The sequence below is a fragment of the Argentina silus genome (genome assembly GCF_951799395.1).
Source record: "Argentina silus genome assembly, chromosome: 14".
NCBI classification, from domain to species: domain Eukaryota; kingdom Metazoa; phylum Chordata; class Actinopteri; order Argentiniformes; family Argentinidae; genus Argentina; species Argentina silus.
This window is the reverse complement of record NC_139668.1, coordinates 19,902,349-19,925,148: the sequence shown is the minus strand read 5'-3', so window position 1 is coordinate 19,925,148 and position 22,800 is coordinate 19,902,349. Positions and strand designations below refer to the sequence as shown.

The following is a 22,800-nucleotide window of genomic DNA, read 5'->3' as shown; positions in this document are numbered from 1 at the left end:
AATTACTTAGGTATTGCTATGTATTATTATTTTTATTACGACGTGAACTGAACTGTTATGTTTTTGATTTTTGAGGATTTCTTAAGGATACGACTGGGCTATACAAGTTAACAGGTTATTTTGCACAGTCCAAAATATAGACAACCATATTTTCATATTGTGAAGTGTCTAGAAAAACATGCAAGTTTGGGTTCAGGCTGGCTCTATACCAGGGGAGGCTGGTGGACGTGGAAATCGGAGGACGGGCTCATTGTAATGAATGGAATGAGGAATGGTATCAAACACGTGTGTTCCTCATTCCATTCCATGCATTACAATGAGCCCGTCCTCCGATTTCCCCCTCCGCCAGCCTCCCCTCCCCTGCTCTGTGCTGTACCTCTGGTAAGGTATGTAACTGGTGTATCATCTTAAGACCGACAATCAATCAAACACGATATTGGACGGTAATCAATGAATGTGATCATTTTACGTGCATACTTTATATTATTCTGTTATGATGGTGATGCTGCTCCTCGGAATATAGAGAGGAATGTTGACAAGGGCTCCTATGAATAATCTCTGACTGTTCTTTTATTTGTCCCCGTTTTCGTTCCCAAGCCTGACCTGTTACTTAACTGTTCCATCGCTGGTGTACGACCTCCTTAGCTGGTTCCATACGTTATGTGCATTAGTTGACTCCAATGACTAGCTACCATTACCCTAATTCACCCTGTAGGGTCTGAGCTGAGCCAAGCTGAGCTGAGCTGTACCAGGGTTGACTGGTTATGACATCCAGCATAGTTGCTGTAACGGTTTTGGGGAGGACGATCCGGGTCAGCACAGCCTGGTTCGGATCAGCACAACCTGGTCCGGGCCGGCACAGCGTGGTTCGGATCAGCACAGCCTGGTTCGGATCGGCACGGCCTGGTTCGGGTCGGCACGGCCTGGTTCGGGTCGGCACGGCCTGGTTCGGATCGGCACGGCCTGGTTTGGGTCGGCCTGGTTTGGGTCGGCACGGCCTGGTTTGGGTCGGCCTGGTTCAGCACGGCCTGGTTCGGATCAGCACGGCCTGGTTTGGGTCGGCCTGGTTTGGGTCGGCCTGGTTCAGCACGGCCTGGTTCGGGTCGGCCTGGTTCGGGTCGGCCTGGTTCAGCACGGCCTGGTTCGGGTCGGCCCTGTAGTGTGTAATGTCGTCTCGCTTTGTATTAGCCAGCTCTTATCCACAGCACGGTGAGACGCCGATATCTGGTAGTCATAAGAGTTAGATTTAACTCATTCAGCGCCGAGGGTGAATAAAGCCGCTGAAATGGTCGACATTCTAGAGTGCCACGGGTGACTTTATTCACCAAAAGTGAATAAATTACGATGCTTCATTTTGTAATCCAATCAGAGTGTTGTTGCTAGGCGAACACCACACAGGACACTTGGAACACTCTAGGCGGTGAGGGTTCCGGAACTCTTTGGCAGTTGGTGAGACAAGCACTTCAGGCGGAATCCTAAGGTCCGACGTTCGCGTAGATTTGTGATTGGAGTTCCGTTCACGAGTTCGGACTCCACCCCCGTATTGGACGGAGCCGGGCACATCTCTCCCATACCTCTTCTCCACATCCACTCTCATTGTTCAACTCTGTTGTTTTAAAACAGACAATGTACAATGCAAAACCAACACATTCCCTTCTTCTGTACGTTCGCTCAAAAGCTGTAGAGTATTTTTATGCTACGCGTGTCCTGAAAGGTCTTCTCGACTTATAATGTTGAAAGGGCCATTCCTTCCCTGTCTGAATTTAGCAATAATGTTTGAAAAGTGTGCAAAAATTAAAATGTGAGATATATTGAGATATGGGGGGGGGGGGGGGGGTATAAAAAAGGTTTTATAGCACCACGATCATCTGTTGTCCATTGCCTACAATGGAGTTTTAGGATGATCTCCCTGCTGCGAAGTTTTGGGAAAACTCGGCCTCCCTCCGGACCGATCTGGCAGAACTCCCATACATTCCCAGGCTTGTGCTACGTGGCCACCCTGCCTTGTGCCCCCTGCTGCCTGCGGTGTGGATGGCAGGGCTGGGCTCCATTCAAATCCTAATTCACAACCAGCCACAAGTGAATTTGAATCCAATTCAGTGAATTCGAAGCCAATTCAGTGAACTTGAATTCAATTTCGTACATAAATAGTTTTGAGTGAATTGGAATTAGAATTTTGGAGCCAACCCAATGCTGCCTTTGACGTGACAGAGAGACGCCACCTTCGACTAGCACAGCAACTACTCCTGTTGCCTAGACAACGAGGGGGGGACGACAGAGGACGTCTAATGCAAAAAATATATATATATATCTCTAGACTTTAAACCATGACTAATGTTTATGGCATCGCTTCAGAACAGAAGAAGTGTCAAAGTTTTGAAAACTTGAAAACGGAAAACTTTATTAAACTGGAGAAGTTCTACATCATTAAGCTTTGTTTGGTCATTATCGGCTCTACGTAACACATACATAGTTATGCAACAAAGGATCTCTCTTTGGGAAGTCGTTTATAGACCCCCCACAAGCCCTGAATCTCTGACCTGACACTCTGCACATTTGGACAAGGGTACGCAAGCAGTGTCGGATCACAGGGGCAAATCAGGTACTATGAAACACTCCCCTCCTGTACCAAGTGCATTACAACATAGACTGTATTTTGTAATACAGAGAATTTTACAGACAGACACAGTGTATGAATTGATATTTATCGCTGTACTATGCTTGTTCAGTGTTATTTATGAGATAAATAAATACAAATAAAAAACTGTCACAGTTTCTTAAAGATGCGTGTTTAGCGTTTTCTTGTGTCTTTTCATCAGTGATCATCCTACCCATCAGCCCCCTGCCCTACCCATCAGCCCCTTGTCCTACCCATCAGCCTCCTGCCCTACCCATCAGCCCCTTGTCCTACCCATCAGCCCCTTGTCCTACCCATCAGCCCCCTGCCCTACCCATCAGCCCCCTGTCAAAGTCACCCCCGGGCTGTTGCATCGGCCCATGTTGTAAAGGAGATGCAGAGGAACTCTCTGTTAAAAGGAGTTCTCTGCAGTTAATGATTAACAAGGGCTGAGGGAGATTACGTCAAGAAGATCTGTGTTGTCTTTACTAACTGATTATCTAGTTGGGTGGCCATTTTCACACGGAAAGTAGTGACAGTTGGAGTAAGGTTGTTGGGTAACTGTTATCTATTGGAAACCTGCAGTTTGACCTGCTAGCTGCTTGCCTTGCACAGGAAGCCTCCCTGCTTGTAGGGAAGCAGAGGTTGGGATCAATTCCATTTTAAGCTAACTGGATTTCAATTCCAATTCTAAATGTTCCTCACTGAGAAGCACAGAAGACAATTGGAATTGGACTTTCGGTTTACTTCCTGAATTGACTGAATTGAAATGGAATTGACCCCAGCCCTGACAGAAAGACCCTGACAAGTCTGACACCCGGAGCTGCGTCTCCCTGCCATAGGACCTCATTAACCCGCTCCAGCAGACCAGCAACATCAGGAAACACGTTGTTGCCTCCCCCACCGTGCCTGTGATGACTTCTCCTCAGGAGCTGTTAATGAGGGTGAGGATGATGGTGAAGATGATGGTGGTGATGTTGACGGTGATGATGATGGTGGTGATGATGAGGATGGTGGTGGTGATGATGACGACAGTGATGATGATGGTGATGATGATGATGATGAAGAGGACAGTGTTAGCAGCACTGCTGCTGAGGCCAGCCCTGCAGCTCGCCACAGAGTCTCTCTACAGATGATGGTGGTGATGTTGATGGTGATGATAATGATGGTGGTGATGATGAGGATGGTGATGTTGATGGTGATGATGATGGTGGTGATGATGAGGATGGTGGTGGTGATGTTGATGGTGGTGATGATGAGGATGGTGGTGGTGATGATGACGACAGTGATGATGATGATGATGAAGAGGACAGTGTTAGCAGCACTGCTGCTGAGGCCAGCCCTGCAGCTCGCCACAGAGTCTCTCTACAGATGATGATGATGGTGGTGATAATGATGGTGGTGATGATGAGGATGGTGGTGGTGATGATGATGGTGGTGATGTTGATGGTGAGGATGGTGGTGGTGATGATGAGGATGGTGGTGGTGATGATGAGGATGGTGGTGGTGATGATGACGACAGTGATGGTGATGATGATGATGATGAAGAGGACAGTGTTAGCAGCACTGCTGCTGAGGCCAGCCCTGCAGCTCGCCACAGAGTCTCTCTACAGATGATGAGGATGATGATGGTGGCGATGAAGAGGCCCTGCAGCTCTCCACAGCATCTCTCCACAGACAGAAATAATGCAGGCTCCTGGGCTGTGTTGTCACGGTGATGTCGGACTCCAGAAGTGATGGATGTCATGTCGTTGCCGTGGTGATATAGAGCAGCGGAGCAGGGCAGGCACACTTAGGCTGCTTGCCCTTGCTCTGTCACTGACAGCTAGCACACAGGGGGTAGTGTGTGTGCTTCTGACTGTGTGTGTATGTGTGCTTCTGAGTGTGTGTGTGTGAGCTTCTGAGTATGTGTGTGCGCGTGCTTCTGAGTGTGTGTGTGTGTGTGTGTGTGTGTGTGTGTGGTGACGGTAGCAGACAGAGACAGACATTGCTCAAATTGGTCTTCAGCTGCTTGTGAGCAGCCCTGTATGCCCCCTGTCACACATGAGACCACTGCCTCCCAGCCATCTGTGCCTGTCCTTCCATCCCTCCATCCTTCCATCCCTCCATCCTTCCATCCCTCCCTTCCATCCCTCCTTCCATCCATCCCTCCCTCCTTCCATCCATCCCTCCCTCCCATCCCTCCCTCCTTCCATCCCTCCATCCCTCCCTTCCATCCCTCCATCCCTCCCTCCCTCCCTTCCATCCTTCCATCCCTCCCTCCCTCCCTCCCTCTCTTATCCTGGTTCATGTCTTCATCCCATCTCTGCCGTGGACTCCAACGACTCTATCAACAACACAAGAACCGAGAGGTCCAGTCATCCACTCATGGTGTGTTGGTTATATCATGTATCTTTAGACAGGCCATCCTATAATCTTAGTCTCAGGCCATCCTATAATCTTAGTCTCAGGCCATCCTATAATCTTAGTCTCAGGCCATCCTATAATCTTAGGCCATCCTATAATCTTAGTCTCAGGCCTGTCCTACAATCTTAGTCTCAGGCCTTCCTATAGTCTTAGTCTCAGGCCTGTCCTATAATCTTAGTCTCAGGCCTTCCTATAGTCTTAGTCTCAGGCCTGTCCTATAATCTTAGTCTCAGACATTCCCTTAGTTGTGTCTTACAAATATAAAGTGCTTTACAAATAAAATTCATCATTATTGTTGTTGTTGTTGTGGGATGTCCACACACCACCCAGAACGCCAGAGGACGGGGCATTGGGAGGAAGCGTTAGCCTGTTCTGCTAGCTATGCTTCGGAGGAAAGATGTCCTGTCGATGTGTAGCTCTTCTATATTGTACTAGGACAGCTCCGGGGATCTGCCTATTCTCCACACACACACACACACACACACATACACACACACACACACACACACACGCACGCACGCACGCACACACACACACACACATCCTGACCTCAACCACTAGTGAGAAAAACACCAAACTGGCCTCAAGTCCACTGTCTTTAGGGGCATCTTCACCCTTCTCTGTCACATTCTGACCATCAGGGAGGGGGGAGGGAGGGCGGGGGGGAGGGAGGGAGGCATGAACCAGGGTAAAAGAGGGAGGGGGGAGGGGGGGAGGGAGGGGGGGATGGAGGCATGAACCAGGGTAAAAGAGGGAGGGGGGAGGGGGGGAGGGAGGGGGGGATGGAGGCATGAACCAGGGTAAAAGAGGGAGGGGGGAGGGAGGGGGGGATGGAGGCATGAACCAGGGTAAAAGAGGGAGGGGGGGATGGAGACACGAACCAGGGTAAGAGAGGGATAGATGGAAGGATGGAGGGATGGAGGGATGGAGGGAGGGCATTGAGAGAAAGTGTTAGCCGGCCCTCATGGCTATGCTTCTGTATGGGAGCAGCCATGTATTCCTGTCATGGGAGGGCCTGGGGGGCCGGGGAGCTCCTCTGTCATGGGAGGGCCTGGGGGGCCGGGGAGCTCCTCTGTCATGGGAGGGCCTGGGGGGCCGGGGAGCTCCTCTGTCATGGGAGGGCCTGGGAGCTCCTCTGAGAGAAAGGGAAACAGGAAGCTCGTCTTGGAGGGCATTCATGCCAGTGAGAAAACCATGTTTACGGATTTGGAGGCGTTAAAGGTTGATAGACCCTGGCAGAAGGACATGCACACGCACACACACACACGCACACACACACACACACACACACACACACACACACACACACACACACACACACACACACACACACACACACCAACAGGCTGTTACTCAAGGCTGTTGGCTGAGTCACGTGGCTGTCTTGCCCCGGACAGCTGTTCCATCCATCTGCCCATCTCATGACCCGCCTATCACTATCTGACCATGTTACAGAGCGCGGAAGTACTCCACCGTCCCCTCTGATCACTAACTGACCACGCTCCAAAGGACGGAAGTACTTCATCGTCCCCTCTGATCACTATCTGACCCCGCCACAGAGGACGGAAGTACACCACCGTCTGATTTCACAACTTCCTTGACAACACTGAGCCCTCTGGCACCATTGCGCCTGATGAGGTGAAATCAACCAATCAAATGTATTTGTAGAGCACTTCTTACACAGACAAATGTCGCAAAGTGCTTCACAACAAGAACAATACTAAACAATATAAACAATAAATACAATACAAACAACGTGATCTAACACCAAACCTGGAAACTGATGTTTCTGTATGTTCTCACTTAAATGGGTTGATAGTAGTTGACATACAGACGCAGTCACATGCTCAAACAAACGCATCACGTCATTGTGTCACCAGACTTGGAAGCTGTGCCCTTCCTATTGGACAATTGCTCTGCTCTGATGCTGGATATTGTTCCCATGATGCAACTTGCTTGTAGTAGACCTCTCGATTGGTCATACCTGCTGTCACTCATTCCTGCTGAAGAGATGTAACGATAATAACACTCTGATGGGATGTTTTAAACAAAACACTAAATACTCCAACCTTAACCCTGACCTTAACCCTGACCCTGACCTTAACCCTGACCCTGACCTTAACCCTGACCCTGACCAACAGGAACAAACAGCTCATGTTCCTGATCCAAGAGTCTGAGATCGGCTGGGAGCACACCGTGTCCTTTGTAGCATGGCCATCTAGAGACCCGTCTCTCGACCCTTGGCACCTAGGTAACTTCTCTGCTTATCTTTAATCTAGAACTGGGGGGGGCAGGGACGAGGAGGGCGGGGGCGGGATGATGAGGAAGGCACAGCTGTGTCCTTCCTCTGGAGGTCACTCTCTTCTCTTCTCTCCTCTCCTCTCTCTTCTCTCTGTCTCTCTTCTCTTCGGCCTTCCGATGGATTCGGCCTCCCCTCCTCATGGATCTCATTGGACGGGAAAGGTTGGGGCAGTAACCAATGAGGAAGTACTACATTTACATTATTTACATTTATGGCATTTAGCAGACGCCTCTATCCAAAGCGACTTACAACAAATACATTTGTTTAAGTAAGTGAGTCATCTATCCAACAGTCATCATCAGACAAAGTAATCAATGCTCACACCAGGGTTAGGGTTAGTTAGGGGTTAGACACCAGGGGACATTGGCAGTCGTGTATTACTTTCACCTATCCTGTCCTATCAGATCCACAGAGCAGGAGGGAATGGGCGCAGGTTGAAGGGGGAGAAACAATAAGGCCTGTGGAAGCGCCGGAGTTCGAACAGGGGTCCTCTCGCACGGATGCCACAGACAAAAAACATTATACCAAGAGGACATCTGGGCTTAGAAGTGGCAGGCACTTCTTACTACATAATTCCATATGTGTTCCTTCATAGTTTTGATGTGTTCAATATGAATCTACAGTGTAGAAAATAATAAAAAATAAAGAAAAACCATTGAATGAGAAGGTGTGTCCAAACTTTTGACTGGTACTGTACATATATGAGCTATATACTACTGAGATGAGTCACTATGTAGCGTTGCCTTTGATCAAACTATGAGATACTGTCTCTCCTCTGACGTAATGACTTTGTACAGCCTGTTATCAACCTTCTGTAGCTTATCGCTAAGAGAGTATGGATAGAGACCATCTAGAACCAGGCCGGAGGGCTTAGCCATACATTTCACTTGAGGGGTCTCTACAGCATTGCGGTTTCAGGAGAGAATCACATGGAGCAAATTCATATACCAACCATAAACAGGTCTAATATTAGATTCGGAGGAAAGAATCGCACAGCTCTGCAAACTCATAATACAAACAACAGACAGATCCAGATCCATCTCACACTTCCACTGCTCTAGGTAAACAGCTAGCGAGGACTAGGCTACTATTTGAATAAGACATGAATTGGCTTGTGTCTGTTCGCTCTTCCCAGTGCCTGTGGATGATAAAGTTATATATTATGTTACTATGATAATTTGACCGAGAAATGTTTTTATTGAGTTCCATTGCGAAGGGGGAGAACTGAGGTCAGTGTAAGGTCAACCTTCAAATCCTCTGGGGACTATCTTGCAGAAAAAGAAAATATTGCTGTGCTATGATTTTATCACGGCTCTCAACAGTGATAACAATCATCGTTCAGGGCCAATAGTGTAATATCTTATTCATTTGGGGACCAACAGGGAGCATATTGCTATGGAAATATGCATTTAGCGCTGACATTTCTTCACATATTCACCAAGCTGCGACAATATGCAATTTGTGCACCAATACTGCTCCCTAGTGGTCAGATGTCATAACGGTCTTTGACACCCAGAGTTGAGACGAACCAATGACTGTTGGGCTATAACTCTACTGTAAGCTATGGGTGTTTTATGTACCTGTCTTTGGCCTGCTATTCTTACCATCAAGAGCATCACAACAGAAATATGACAATACGTGAAGCATCCTTACAGAACCGACTCATAGTGGCAAGAATGCAAGAACGCAGCGCGGTTCATTTCATCGTTACATGCGTCACCAGTGTAATGGACTTCAACCTTAACGTGTCAACAGATGACGGTGCAGGTTGCGTTCGACCATAGGGGCAGGTAAAAAATGACAGAATATACTAATGTCAAATCCTTGACTGTGGCCGTGTGAATTGTTCTCTCTTTTATGGATTTCAATTCCATCTGGAGTACGTCCCGTTTCCTTTCATGAAGTTACTGCTCTAATTTGAAGACGAGCACGCCGTTCCGGAGTCCAGACTGAGGACAGAAGGTGACCGTGCCTTTGCCATTCTGGCCCCTAGACTCTGGAACGACCTGCCTGAGGATATCAGGCTAGCAAGATCAGGATTCTCTTTTAAATCTCTTCCAAAAAGGAATTTATAGACAAGCCTTTAACTGATGCTGCCCTTATTGTTTTTAATGAGTTGTGTTTTCCGAACGATATTTTGTTTTTTAATTGCATATTTGCACACCTGCATATTTGTAAAGCACTTTGTAACACCGTTTTGAAAGGTATTATAATAAAGTGTATTATTATTAACAGAAGTCTAAGATCTGATTTTCTAACAATGCACAAAGACCGATAGTCGATAGCAATAGTATAGTCAACATGTGTTCTATTTCATTTATGCATTATGTCTTATTGTCAGTAATTAAAATCCTCTAACTGATCTCAAAACCTCTATTTGTTATTGTTTAACTCAGATTTAAAGGTCAACATTTTAAAGATTTATTCAGGTATAGAAATGATAAACATCCCAGAGGCCGCACTTCTGGAACAGGAACTGTATGTGTATATACTACTATGAACGTGTCTTCTATCGGATGACATTCAGATGACCACATATTTAAAAAAAGAATATATATATATATATATATATATATATATATATATATATATATCACTAGTGCCAAGAGAGAAGTACTAACCCAATGGAAAAGTACCCTTACCCTTTCACGACTCCCGATAACTGATTTTTTAAATCAGCTGAAGTAATTTATTTATTTTACTTTTGACCAGAGAAAATCAGCTGAAGAGCTGAGTTGTCAGTTCACAGGTTTTGTAGACAGCTTTGACAAATTATGTTTTAAATGATGACCAAACTTTCACCACCGTGAGCAGCCTGACTCTTCGACTTTCGCCTCATTTGGGGGAACACGTTTACCGTCTTGGGAATGGAGGGATGAGGGCACAGAGACACGGGCTGATCCGGCTTCCAACTCTCTCTGGAGAGGTTGAAGAAGGTACACGTACTGCTCAGACCATGTGTTAGTTGAAACACAGGCTTGAGAACAACACAAGTACTTATCTGTTGCTTCTTAAATTAGATTTTCAAAGCTTCTGCTAGGATTGGTGGTGAGGTGAACCCAGGTGCGGATGAATACTCAGACGGAAGACGCAGTAGAAAACTAAGAATGTCTTTAATGAGACACAAAAACATACACTGGAATAAAGGTAAAATAAAGGTGGAGAAAACCAGGGTCCATCAACAAAGGTAGACACTTAATAAGTGGACTAAGAAATAATAATAACGGTATAGGGTAACGGGGTAACAACCGGATGCAGACAGGGTACTCACAGACGGACAGAGGGAATCTCCAACAAAGACATGGGGAATACACAGGCTATATAACAAACACAGGACAGAACACACAGGCTATATAACAAACACAGGACAGAACACACAGGTGATACGAATAATGGTAAATTGGGAGAGCACTGGTCCCGCACTTATACTGCCCCCTCGTGGTCAGATGTCATAACATATTTAAATACATACAGTACAATCAACAAATTACGACATTCATCATTCCACAACAGAGAGAAACAAGCTTATGGCATCACAAAACGGCAATTGTGTGACATCATTCACCAGCAATGGACTACAGTGAGTACTATAAATACCATAGTAATATAGCACCTCATGAATAGCCCTTTAAAGCATACAGTCTATATGTTCAACATGATGAACAGTGTCCCAGAGAGACTGATGCCAGCCGGCTGGTTGAGGACGAGACATGGAGGAGAGAAAGAAAGAACATAATGATCAGAACAGTGACAGACTGAAGTGGGTACAATTCTGGATTCTAATACTAAATACAAAACAAGGTGACGAGGACTCTCCTGTAACACTGAGGATGTAGAAGGACAGCTGTGACTACCAGACACACGTCCATCTTCAGAATACAACAGAGCAGAATAGGATATTATGATATTCAACTCCAGTGTTCCACTTACCTTCATCCAGTGAACTCATAAACACCTCATTAACTGGAACATAGTGTCCTGCGTAAGTAATGGGACAGTGAAGCATTTTCCCCCAATGCTCTATACTCCAAAAGTTTGGATTTGAAATCAAACAATTACTCTGTGGTTAAACTAGAGATTCTCAGCTTATATTTGAGGGTATTGTGTACATATTGGTTTCACTATTTAAAAATGACAACACTTTGTATACATAATCCTCCTATTTGAGGGCACCAAAAGTAATGGGACAGATTCATATAAATACCAAATACAAATATCATCAAATAAAAGGCGAGAATCTCTACTTTAACCTCAGGACTTGTTTGATTTCAAATCCATACTTTTGGAGTATAAAGCCAAAAGAACAAAAAAAAATGCTTCACTGCCCCTTTACTTACTCAGGGCTCTGTGAGTGCATTATTAACTATTGACTCACTGTTAAAGTCTTCAGGTGGATCCATGCTCCTTATTCGCTGTCGCTTGATTGGTCCTTCCCCATGCTGTGGATTCTCTCTCTCTTTCCAGTCATGGTGGGCGTCCAAATCGTCAGAGTTGTGGATGAGACCTGGATGTAATACAGGGGTGTCTCCTTCGCCCGTCTCAGACGACCCCTCCCGGCTCTCCTGCCTGTCAGGTTGGGACTGGGAGCCTGTCTCCTGGACACCTCCCCTCTTATTGTTCCAACCTTCCCAGCATGTCTCTGATTTGAATGAAGTTGATTTTAGGTTATTCTATCAATGCTATTTGATTTGAAAGAAAAGATCAATTCATCTCAAATTAATGGAAACAATAAATGCTGTGCAACCTTGCTAGTGTGTTGTTGGTTTAAATTAATTTAGATCTCTGTATTGTATGTACAAAGACAAAACAAATGTCGGACGTGTTATATTCGTTCTTCAATGTATAACAAACTGGGCGTAGGTATAATAAACCTTCTTTATTCTCATTTGCCGTGAGATTCAACATTCAACTAGTGGGCTCTACAAAACGGGAACTACAACTAAACTACAAACAACATCAGCGCGGGTACTGCGATGATTAAACCCCAATGCATACTGGGAACTGGAGAGGCGGAGACCAGCGGCAGGTAGCAGGAGGACAGGCGAGAGAGGAACAAAGCATAATCCAAGCAGCGAAAACGGCGAAAAAACCTCAGCTCAGCAGTAGTATGTAGTCGTAGAAACAATAAATGCTGTGCAACCTTGCTAGTGTGTTGTTGGTTTAAATTAAGTTAGATCCCTGTATTGCATGTACAAATGTGGACTGAGGAAACTGAACTGGTGTTGCAGGACTGCTTTGACAGAACAAACTGGGATGTGTTTAAAACTGCTGCTCTGAGGGATGACTCTACTGTGGATTTAGAGGAATGACTCTACCAAGAGTGAGGAGTTTTCAGGCTGCAGCCGCAATAGCGTTGGTAGGGCAGAATGATGAACACCCATGAGACGTTGTATAGGGGGAACTAAAAGAATAATACTTCAATTTGTCATGTATTGTTGTACTTTAATATATTTTGATGAGAAGTATTTTTTATCGGGTATATTATATCGGGTAAAATATACCCGACGTTAGTGATGGTGTTACTAACTAGTACGTTAGTATTTTAGGGATAAAATAGTTTTAAAAAGCCCCAAACGGCAACAGAATGTTTTCAGTTTGTTGTCGACAACACATTAGATCCTCTGAGCTCCAAAAGTGGAACTCATCTACTTCTGCTCAATGTAAATGTATGTAATTGAGGATTTATTCTAAATGAGAAACAAATCAACCCTGTAATGTCAGCGTTAGCATGCCGTTTCCTGACCTCTCCAATAACCATGTTTGCCAGTGTTTCAATTATCTCGTTTTGAATGTCCTTAAAGGTGTACTTGGCATTTTAGGTATACCCTTAGCAATATCAGCTAGCTTGTCGTCCTTCTCTAAGGTATAGTCATATGGATGAATAGCAATAAAATATATCACATATGCAATATTGTGTCTGAGAGAGTTCCTTACCAGTTAAAGGAGGGTTAGACTTAGTGGGCTCCTGTTCTGCATCAAGCTCCTCCAGCTGGGTTACACCATCTCCTTCTCCATCTCCTTCTTCTTCTTCCATGACTTCAGACTCTTTATCAGTTAACATCATTATCTTCTCATATAGTTCTGGATCTCTCCCATATTCTTCTGTGTTTTCTCTTTCATATCTGCAGTCCATTTCGTAAGTCTGAGTCTTCAGCTGCCCTCTCTCCCTCCAGAGCTGCTCAGAACAGGCTACAGAGTGTGTGAGGTGAGAGATCCACCGTCGTCTTTATAAAGGCTGGTTGAGTGTGATGGACTTTTCACTGAACAAAACTTTTCACTTCCGTCTTGAGAACTTGAGAATCCTCGTGACTCAGGCTGACAGAGAAACAGTGGGACATAAAGTTGGAAAATGGCGCCGCCGTTGTGAGAGCTTCGCAGAGGCTGTGCGTTGTTTTTAGTTTGTTTTTTAGCTTTTATGTGTTTTCTCCATTCCATTGTGTACATTGCTTCCACTGCTGTTTATACTGCTGCTTATATTCTATTTATTTTTAAACTTATTGTTGCACTACTCTGTGGTACTGTCACTTTTTTTCTTGTTGCTGAATTGTTCTCTCTTTCATGGATTTCAATTCCATCTGGAGTACGTCCCGTTTCCTTTCATGAAGTTACTGCTCTAATTTGAAGACGAGCACGCCGTTCCGGAGTCCAGACTGAGGACAGAAGGTGACCGTGCCTTTGCCATTCTGGCCCCTAGACTCTGGAACGACCTGCCTGAGGATATCAGGCTAGCAAGATCAGGATTCTCTTTTAAATCTCTTCCAAAAAGGAATTTATAGACAAGCCTTTAACTGATGCTGCCCTTATTGTTTTTAATGAGTTGTGTTTACGAACGATATTTTGTTTTTTAATTGCATATTTGCACACCTGCATATTTGTAAAGCACTTTGTAACACCGTTTTGAAAGGTATTATAATAAAGTGTATTATTATTAACAGAAGTCTAAGATCTGATTTTCTAACAATGCACAAAGACCTCAGTCGATAGCAATAGTATAGTCAACATGTGTTCTCTATTTCATTTATGCATTATGTCTTATTGTCAGTAATTAAAATCCTCTAACTGATCTCAAAACCTCTATTTGTTATTGTTTAACTCAGATTTAAAGGTCAACATTTTAAAGATTTATTCAGGTATAGAAATGATAAACATCCCATAGGCCCCACTTCTGGAACAGGAACTGTATGTGTACATACTACTACACTGTATGAATGTGTCTTCTATTGGATGACATTCAGATGACCACAAAGGTGTTGAAACTTTCAAGAAAAACACAGAAAATCATTCATTCCTACTTTATTCAAGCGCTTTCAAGATAGTTTAAAAACAATTTTGGTGAAACAACCATCCTCTCCTCTCCTTTCTTTAGCACTGATCACATTTCCAATCTAAAATCAAAACATACAGTAGTTTTGTAAATTATAATCACACATTGTAAAATAAGACATCAGCCAATACCTCATTTTAAGGCTTTTGCATTGGCTTTCAAAGAGAAAGCATTGTTGCTCAAACAAGACCACAAATTCCAACAAGGTACAGATACATCTTCCTTATGATGCTTATGCTTTACTTGACACATCTTTAAGGGGTTGAAGAACCATTGTAAACAATTCTGTATACTCACATAGAAACCTCCCCTGACCCATGACAGCAGAACATACTGAGCTAAAGGCACTGGGCACAGGAAGAGTGAAACAAGGGTTTAACCCTTTAAAGCATAGACATACTGTCAGTGTCAGCACACAGACTGTGCAATGGCTCCCTATACAGAACAGAACTCTCGGGAGGACTCAAAATGTTCTCCACATGACCCTGTACAGCCGTGACAACATTCCATTAACAAGTTAAGCCACTCCGCTTCCATGTTCTTCCTGGGAGTATTACACAAGCATTCGATTCTCAGTCTCGGGACACAATGGTAAAGGCTAGATGCTAAAAGGGATCCTTGGGACGACCCTACCCTTAACCCTTACCTTGACCATAACCCTTAACTCGACCCTCATCTTAACCCGACCCTCATCTTAACCCGACCCTCATCTTAACCGGTTTCAATCTCAACTTCAATGCGGTGGCGTCAGAATCCGGCCGTCCCAAGGATCCCGGTTAGCATCTACCGATGGTAGTAGTCAGTGGTAATAATGGGTCTCAGGAACAAGTTGTGTCTAGGGCGTAGGGCCAAGTGCTCGTCTCTGGACAGCTCCTCGGCCTCACCCTCGGCCTCACCCTCACCCTCGACCTCACCCTCGACCTCACCCTCGACCTCACCCTCGGCCTCATTCTCGACCTCACCCTCGGCCTCACCCTCGGCCTCAGGACCCAGTGGTGAAGCTACAGTAGATGCCCCAGTGGTCGCTGGTGTAGCGGCCGCAGTCCAGCTTCTCCAGGCCCACCAAGGCCATGTGGTCTGGGGCCATACGGGGGCCGGAGCCCCCCCCGGCCGGCCGGAGGTACACGCGGTCAAATCGGCACCGGCTGACGTACGGGACGCTCTTGTTGCTGTTGGCCTTGGTGTCCCAGGTGTACCTGCAGTGCTCCTGCTTCCCCAGCCTCTCCCACACGTCACACACCCTGCCGGGCAGACCGCCCACCTTCGTCACCTGGAACACACAACACACACAGCAAGTGTTAAAAGGTCCAGGATGGGGGGTTCAGCTTTTAAAATGGCGCTTAACGGCCGTGGTAGATGCGTGGGAACGAGGAACCAGATCACATGATGAAGAACGTTCGCCGTTGAGCGGTTTTAGTCCAAACAAAGCGCTTTCTAAAATCTGGTGTCGAGGTTCGAGCACTGGCCTTTAGGTACCTATTTCATGTTTAGTTTGTTTACAAGAATATGCAAATTTTTGAAAAACAAGTATGTAGGCATGAGTCATAATGGCATCTGTGTTCATTCATCATCTTCGGGTGTGCTTGATTTAGCTTGGACTTCTTTTGGGACCTTATCCATTTGGTTCCCAAGCTTATCAAGTGCATCTCAAGTCATCAAAAGGAAGCCAAAGTTTTACATTTACATTTATGGCATTTAGCAGATGCATTTAGAGATTAGGGTTAGTACAGGGGGGTAGTGGGGGTGAAGAGGTCTCTAGGGTTAGGGTTAGTACAGGGGGGTAGTGGGGGTGAAGAGGTCTCTAGGGTTAGGGTTAGTACAGGGGGGTAGTGGGGGTGAAGAGGTCTCTAGGGTTAGGGTTAGTACAGGGGGGTAGTGGGGGTGAAGAGGTCTCTAGGGTTGGGGTTAGGGTTAGTACAGGGGGGGTAGTGGGGGTGAAGAGGTCTCTAGGGTTAGGGTTAGGGTTAGTACAGGGGGGTAGTGGGGGTGAAGAGGTCTCTAGGGTTAGGGTTAGGATTAGTACAGGTGGGGTAGTGGGGGTGAAGAGGTCTCTAGGGTTAGGGTTAGTACAGGGGGGTAGTGGGGGTGAAGACGTCTCCAGGGTTAGGGTTAGTACAGGGGGGTAGTGGGGGTGAAGAGGTCTCTAGGGTTAGGGTTAGTACAGGGGGGTAGTGGGGGTGAAGAGGTCTCTAGGGTTAGGGTTAGTACAGGGGGGTAGTGGGGGTGAAGAGGTCTCTAGGGTTAGGGTTAGTACAGAGGGGTAGTGGGGGTGAAGAGGTCTCTAGGGTTAGGGTTAGTACAGAGGGGTAGTGGGAGTGAAGAGGTCTCTAGGGTTAGGGTTAGGGTTAGTACAGAGGGGGTAGTAGGGGTGAAGAGGTCTCTAGGGTTAGGGTTAGTACAGAGGGGTAGTGGGGGTGAAGAGGTCTCTAGGGTTAGGGTTAGTACAGAGGGGTAGTGGGGGTGAAGAGGTCTTTAGGAGGGACAGAGGTGGAGCATCAGCTTACCTCGCTGTCTCTCAGGTTGGTGTCCCCCGCGAAGAGCACCGTGACATCGTCAGGCGCCTCCCTCATCCTCTTCAGGACCACCTTCAGCTGCTTCATCCGCTCTTCTGATTGGCCTTTACAGCTCTCAAAGTGTGATGTCATCAGACACAGCTCCTGGCCCTTGAACTTCACCTGAGGCAGAGAGAGAGAGAGAGAGAGAGAGAGAGAACATTTAGATCATCTAACCTTTATTTATACAGGAGAGGCACACTGAGACCAAGGCCTCTTTTGCGGGTGCACCCTGTCCACAATATAAATACAAAAAACACAACACAGTAAAATACAGAAATCAATACATCATATAAAACCACAACATTATATGTTATATCAAGAGAAACCGTCAGTATTCCTCATAACCCAATTCCTCTCGTTGACCTCTTCATTGAGACTGTGGACCAACCTGAGCAACAAGCAGATTCCTCATCATCTGGGTGGTTGGGTAGCTGACGATCTCACTCTTCACCAGCTTCACTCTGGACTTCTTCAGCATAATGCCAGTGAAGTAGCCATCCTCACTTCCTGGTATCAAGGAAACACAATGTTGTTGTCATAAGGGCAGAGAGAGAGAGAGAGAGAGAGAGAGTAAGTATATAAATATGTCTTAAGGCCTGCTTTAAATGCCCCTACATTATTAACATTATTATTAATTAATTATTAACATCAGGCTAAAACATCCATGTGCTGTCCTGTGGTGTGGGTCCCCAGGTACTGGAGCTAAGAAACTAAGAAACTAAGAAACCTCTCTTTCAATGTCCACGCAAATTATACACACTAAGAAAAGCATAGCCAAGTCAAATCAACACACAGCTTCATTCTCTCTGGTAGGCTAGTGTGGGTGTTGTGGTAGGCTAGTGTGGGTGTTGTGGTAGGCTAGTGTGGGTGTTGTGGTAGGCTAGTGTGGGTATTGGAACAACCAATATTTAGGGATCGTAGTACGACTATTCACCCTCAATGATGGTGTAGCTGACGGCCCGTTTCTTCAGGTACTGAACATACTGTGGGATGAGCTCCTGTAGAAACACCACGTCTGGGGTATATCTGCAGAGGAGAGATCGCTGTTCAAATACTGCACTTCACCAGCCAATCGTCTGACCAATTAAATGGAAAACAGACAGAATCTCTTCTAATGCATTGTAACACAGTGTATTGTACTGTGCAGTGGCCATATCAGTGTGAGTCTCATCTCCAGTCCTAGCTGCCCGTCCTAACCGCCGTAGATTGAAGACCCATGTCTTCAGGCTACACCCTAAAGACCTCTTCATCCCCACTACCCCCCCTGTACAAGTTTCTCTCCTGTTAATAAAATAAATAAATAAATAATAATAATAATCATTTTTCCTAGCGTTCTAGCATTGTGACTGCCAGTGGCCCCTGGTGGGAGCCTTGATTACTGTATCTTATGATGACTGATGGATAGATGATTCACTTACTTAGAGACAAATGTATTTGTTGTAAGTCTCTTTGGATAAAGGCGTCTGCTAAATGCCATGAATGTAAATGCAAGCTGATTACACCCCAGGGTGGCACAGGCCGGTGATGAGCCGAATCAGCTGTTAGCGCTGGGCTAGAACAGCAATGTGCAGCCCGTAGCCTCTAACGGAGTTGACAAACCCTGACTTACAGGACGAGGTAAGAGCACAGGCCTCTGGCACGCTCTCCCAGGTTGACTGTGTCTAGCCCGTCCACGTTCCAGGAGATCAGTGAGAGCTTCCTGCCATCCTCCTCCTCCTCCTCCTGCTGCTGCCGCTGCTGGCCCTCAGCCGAGGCTTTGTGTTTGGCTTTGGCTTCCACAGAGCTGGAGCTGCTGGAGCAGGCGGGCTCATCCTCAGTCAGGTCAATGCTGCGGGGTCAAAGGGCAGATTAGTGTATGTCACAGTCACACACACACACACACACACACACACACACACACACACACACACACACACACACACACACACACACACGACTGAAATGTAAAATGTCTTCAACGAGATGACTGATTCTGATCCTGACTGCTGATCCAATTGGAGTCGGTTGTAGGGTCGGGCCGATGTAAGATATGATCTAAATATTGTGATTTTGGAGCATATTGTGATGTTAGGGTTGCATTTATATTATAAGTATAGTGTTTTACCAGTCTGCCTTAGGTTTGCTGGATGGTTTGTCCAACTTCTGTCTCTTCATTTTGGGGCTGTCTGGGCTGTCTCTCTCTGGAGAATCCTCTACTTCGAAAACAGCCTCCAGGTCAGCATCGAAGAACGAGTCCAAGGCTCTCTAAAACGGAGGGAGGAAAAGATTCATCTGTGAAGACGTTTGCCGGCTGTCTTTCCCAGCAGTAACAATAACACCTCGACAACCCTATTAGCTTGACTCGCTATCAAAACAAGTAGATTATAGCAAAGATCTGCGCTACAATTCTTCACAGGCAGAAGGCAGTTCAGTTGAATATGTATTGAATATGTCTGTCCAGCTCGTAATTAGTCTATGGTCCAGCTACCGAGCTGGCTTGTGGTTAGCGAGCTAGTAAACTACCTCCATCTCCCAGTCATTTTCAGCGAGGTAGCATTGAGCTACGGCGCTGTCCGAGCCAGTGACTGTCACAAACTCTTCACAGAGACGAGTCCTCGTTTCTTCCAAACTAGTCGAAACGGACTGTTTTTCCGACCCGGACTTATTACTCATGTTTGAGATGTACTGTATATGCTAAGTATGTGCTAGACTGTCAACACAACATCTTAAAAGCTAAACAGCTCGTTAACCCTAACCCTGACTGTTACGTGGAGATGCACCTCGAAAAACAGTCCGGGTCGAAACACAATTATATAAACATAAATCTACTCGCAGAAATCATCTCAAAACAAATACCATAACCCGTCGTTGTAAACATGACTCAAATGTATTATGATTATGTTATATTATAACTTGCTGAAGTAATGTGAAACAAACTATCCCATTCAGAGGACTCCACTACAACAGCTGAACTTTGTAAATAGTTTCTTAATCCGGTAGACATAGCCAACGGACCAGTTTCCGGTTAGTGCCAAACTCCGGTTGCCGTTGACATTGACCACAGACAGCATTAATCATGGTTTCTCTGTCTTTAAACTCAATAAAACTAATTATGCGAGCAATAGTGGATACTCCGGGGTTTGACAGAGTTTTGAGTAAGGTATGTTTACCCTACACTTGTATGTATTTCACGAGTTTTCGATCTTGTTACCTGTGACACTCAACCCCTGAGTGTTTCTCATGACTGTCAACCTGAGTACCGAGGTGTCTCCGACCCACACCCACACCTACACCCACACCCACACCCACACCCACACCCGCACCCACACCCACACCTACACCCACACCCACACCCACACCCACACCCGCACCCACACCCACACCTACACCCACACCCACGGCTCCCCTCACCCACACCCACACCCACACCGCTGCTCCTGCAGGTAGCAATGACACGCAGGGCATGAAATTAACTTTTTGGTCTACCAGCCAAGGTTATCTGGTGGACATGCCACTCAGATGTATTACTAGCCAAAACTTTGTTGTTGTTGTTTTTTAACCAAAATAAAGCAGCAGTGACAGTCAGCCTCAGGAGGCAGGCGCAGCGCGGGGAACCTTCTCAGTGGCAGGACAGTTGTCACACATTTACAGTCATGGCATTCAGCAGACGCCTTTATCCAAAGAGACTTACAACAAATACATTTGTTTAAGTAAGTGAATCATCTATCCATCAGTCATCATTGAATTATGAATCGCTCCTCAGGTGGACGTTTTGTCAGCTTCTCCGGGGAAAGTGGTGTGTGAAATGAAGGTGGAGGAGGAGCACACCAACCGAGGAGGCACGCTGCACGGCGGCCTGACGGCGACGCTGGTCGACGTCATCTCCACCACGGCCATCATGTACAGCGAGCGCGGTGCGCCGGGAGTCAGTGTCGACATGAACATCACGTCAGTAAACGAACGCTGCGTGGAATGGGCAGAATTATTTCGGTTCTGATGTGATTACTACTATGCTAACCTTGTCTTATATCCTGCCTACCAGTGGAGACTGGTGGAGGTAGAAATCGGAGGACGGGCTCATTGTAATACATGGAATGGAATGAGGCATTGCAGTCCTCTTATTTCATCCTCCAAGAGCCTCCCCTGCTACATATAGCTCATTCCACAGGGAGTTGTGTGGAAGATGAAACAGTTACAGATGAAACAGTTACAGATTAAACCGGTAACCTGTCAAAACACTTAATGGAAAATCTCTCTCTGCTACTGTCAGGTACATGAATGCTGCCAAGGTTGGCGAGGACCTGCTGATTACTGCCCAGGTCCTGAAGCAAGGGAGAACCTTGGCGTTCGCCACTGTAGACCTCACCAGCAAAGCCACCGGGAAACTCATTGCACAAGGAAGACACACCAAACACCTGGGCAGCTAGACTGTCTGCTCTGCGCTGTGGCAGCAAATCACCAAGGGGCATTTTCCCACCCAGACCCAGATTAATCCAGACCCAGATTAATCTAGACCCTGGACCCAGATTAATCCAGACCCTAGACCCAGATTAATCCAGACCCTAGACCCAGATTAATCCATACCCTAGACCCAGATTAATCCAGACCCTAGACATATATTAAGACTGACCCTGGACTAAATTGTATCTTCTCCAACAGACATTGGAAATGTGATTTAGTGTTGGGGCTTGGGCGTTTACTCTGGGTCTGGGAGACCACTTGTTCATGTCAGAGTACTGTTATCATATCTGTGGGGTGATGATGAGGATGTAACTTTGTGCCTGTAATTCAGCTGTAAATATGTACACACAATAAATACATTACTAAACAAAGGGACACCCAAGAGAATTCTTTCAAAGTTTGCAGCAGTGTTGATTTTACAGGTTCATTTATACAACGAGGAATACACACAGAATTAACCCTTCAATTGAACATATTAAATACACGAGGAGACAAATCTAATGTACTGATCCTTATTTTCACCACAGCAAATGTCTCTTAACAGGTCAGACCCCCTGGTCCTGGGGCAGGTTAACAGGTCAGACCCCCTGGTCCTGGGGCAGGTTAACAGGTCAGACCCCCTGGTCCTGGGGCAGGTTAACAGGTCACACCCCCTGGTCCTGGGGCAGGTTAACAGGTCAGACCCCCTGGTCCTGGGGCAGGTTAACAGGTCAGACCCCCTGGTCCTGGGGCAGGTTAACAGGTCAGACCCCCTGGTCCTGGGGCAGGTTAACAGGTCACACCCCCTGGTCCTGGGGCAGGTTAACAGGTCAGACCCCCTGGTCCTGGGGCAGGTTAACAGGTCAGACCCCCTGGTCCTGGGGCAGGTTAACAGGCAGAGGCAGCACAACTTGAAAACTGTGGCCTTGGTTTTTGGAGTCAGAGAGAGAGATAGTGATAGTGAGAGAGAGAGAGAGAGAGAGAGAGAGAGAGAGAGAGAGATAGTGAGAGAGAGAGAGAGAGATAGTGAGAGAGAGAGAGATAGTTAAATCATTGTTGACAACAGTGCAGAGAAGGGCTGTGTTTGTTATAAATGTGCGTTTACCGTTTAGAAATGCTACTTTTTCTCTGTAACTCGGTTCACACAGAGAAGCCGATAAAAAACAGTTCTACAAAA

General features: G+C 46.1%; 2 protein-coding genes and 1 long non-coding RNA gene across 4 annotated transcripts; 1 reads left to right on the top strand and 2 right to left on the bottom strand.

The window, feature by feature from the left end:
* Positions 1 to 10,419: 10,419 nt before the first annotated feature.
* LOC310815059 lies at positions 10,420 to 14,202 on the bottom strand. The gene is made up of 3 exons (XR_014554608.1): positions 13,260 to 14,202; positions 11,701 to 11,964; positions 10,420 to 11,018 (listed from the first exon to the last, which is right to left on the bottom strand). It is a non-coding gene; the product is annotated as an uncharacterized lncRNA (long non-coding RNA).
* A 401-nt stretch (positions 14,203 to 14,603) lies between these two features.
* On the bottom strand, positions 14,604 to 19,928 carry tdp2b (tyrosyl-DNA phosphodiesterase 2b). 2 transcript variants are annotated; one of them, XM_083685169.1, is made up of 8 exons: positions 19,707 to 19,928; positions 19,309 to 19,448; positions 18,814 to 19,032; positions 18,139 to 18,230; positions 17,593 to 17,711; positions 17,154 to 17,324; positions 15,607 to 15,919; positions 14,604 to 15,522 (listed from the first exon to the last, which is right to left on the bottom strand). In XM_083685169.1, the coding sequence occupies exons 1-7, from the start codon at positions 19,854 to 19,856 to the stop codon at positions 15,632 to 15,634; spliced, it is 1,179 nt and encodes a 392-aa protein (XP_083541295.1). In that variant the 5' UTR covers positions 19,857 to 19,928; the 3' UTR covers positions 14,604 to 15,522; positions 15,607 to 15,631. The 2 variants fall into 2 exon arrangements, with proteins under 2 accessions (XP_083541295.1, XP_083541294.1); XM_083685168.1 differs by having other exon boundaries at positions 14,604 to 15,534; positions 15,619 to 15,919.
* Positions 19,929 to 20,207: 279 nt separating this feature from the next.
* Positions 20,208 to 22,014, top strand: acot13 (acyl-CoA thioesterase 13). The gene is made up of 3 exons (XM_083685171.1): positions 20,208 to 20,343; positions 20,947 to 21,131; positions 21,454 to 22,014. Exons 1-3 carry the CDS (start codon positions 20,260 to 20,262, stop codon positions 21,608 to 21,610), a joined length of 426 nt encoding a protein of 141 aa, XP_083541297.1. The 5' UTR covers positions 20,208 to 20,259; the 3' UTR covers positions 21,611 to 22,014.
* The last annotated feature ends 786 nt before the right edge of the window (positions 22,015 to 22,800 follow it).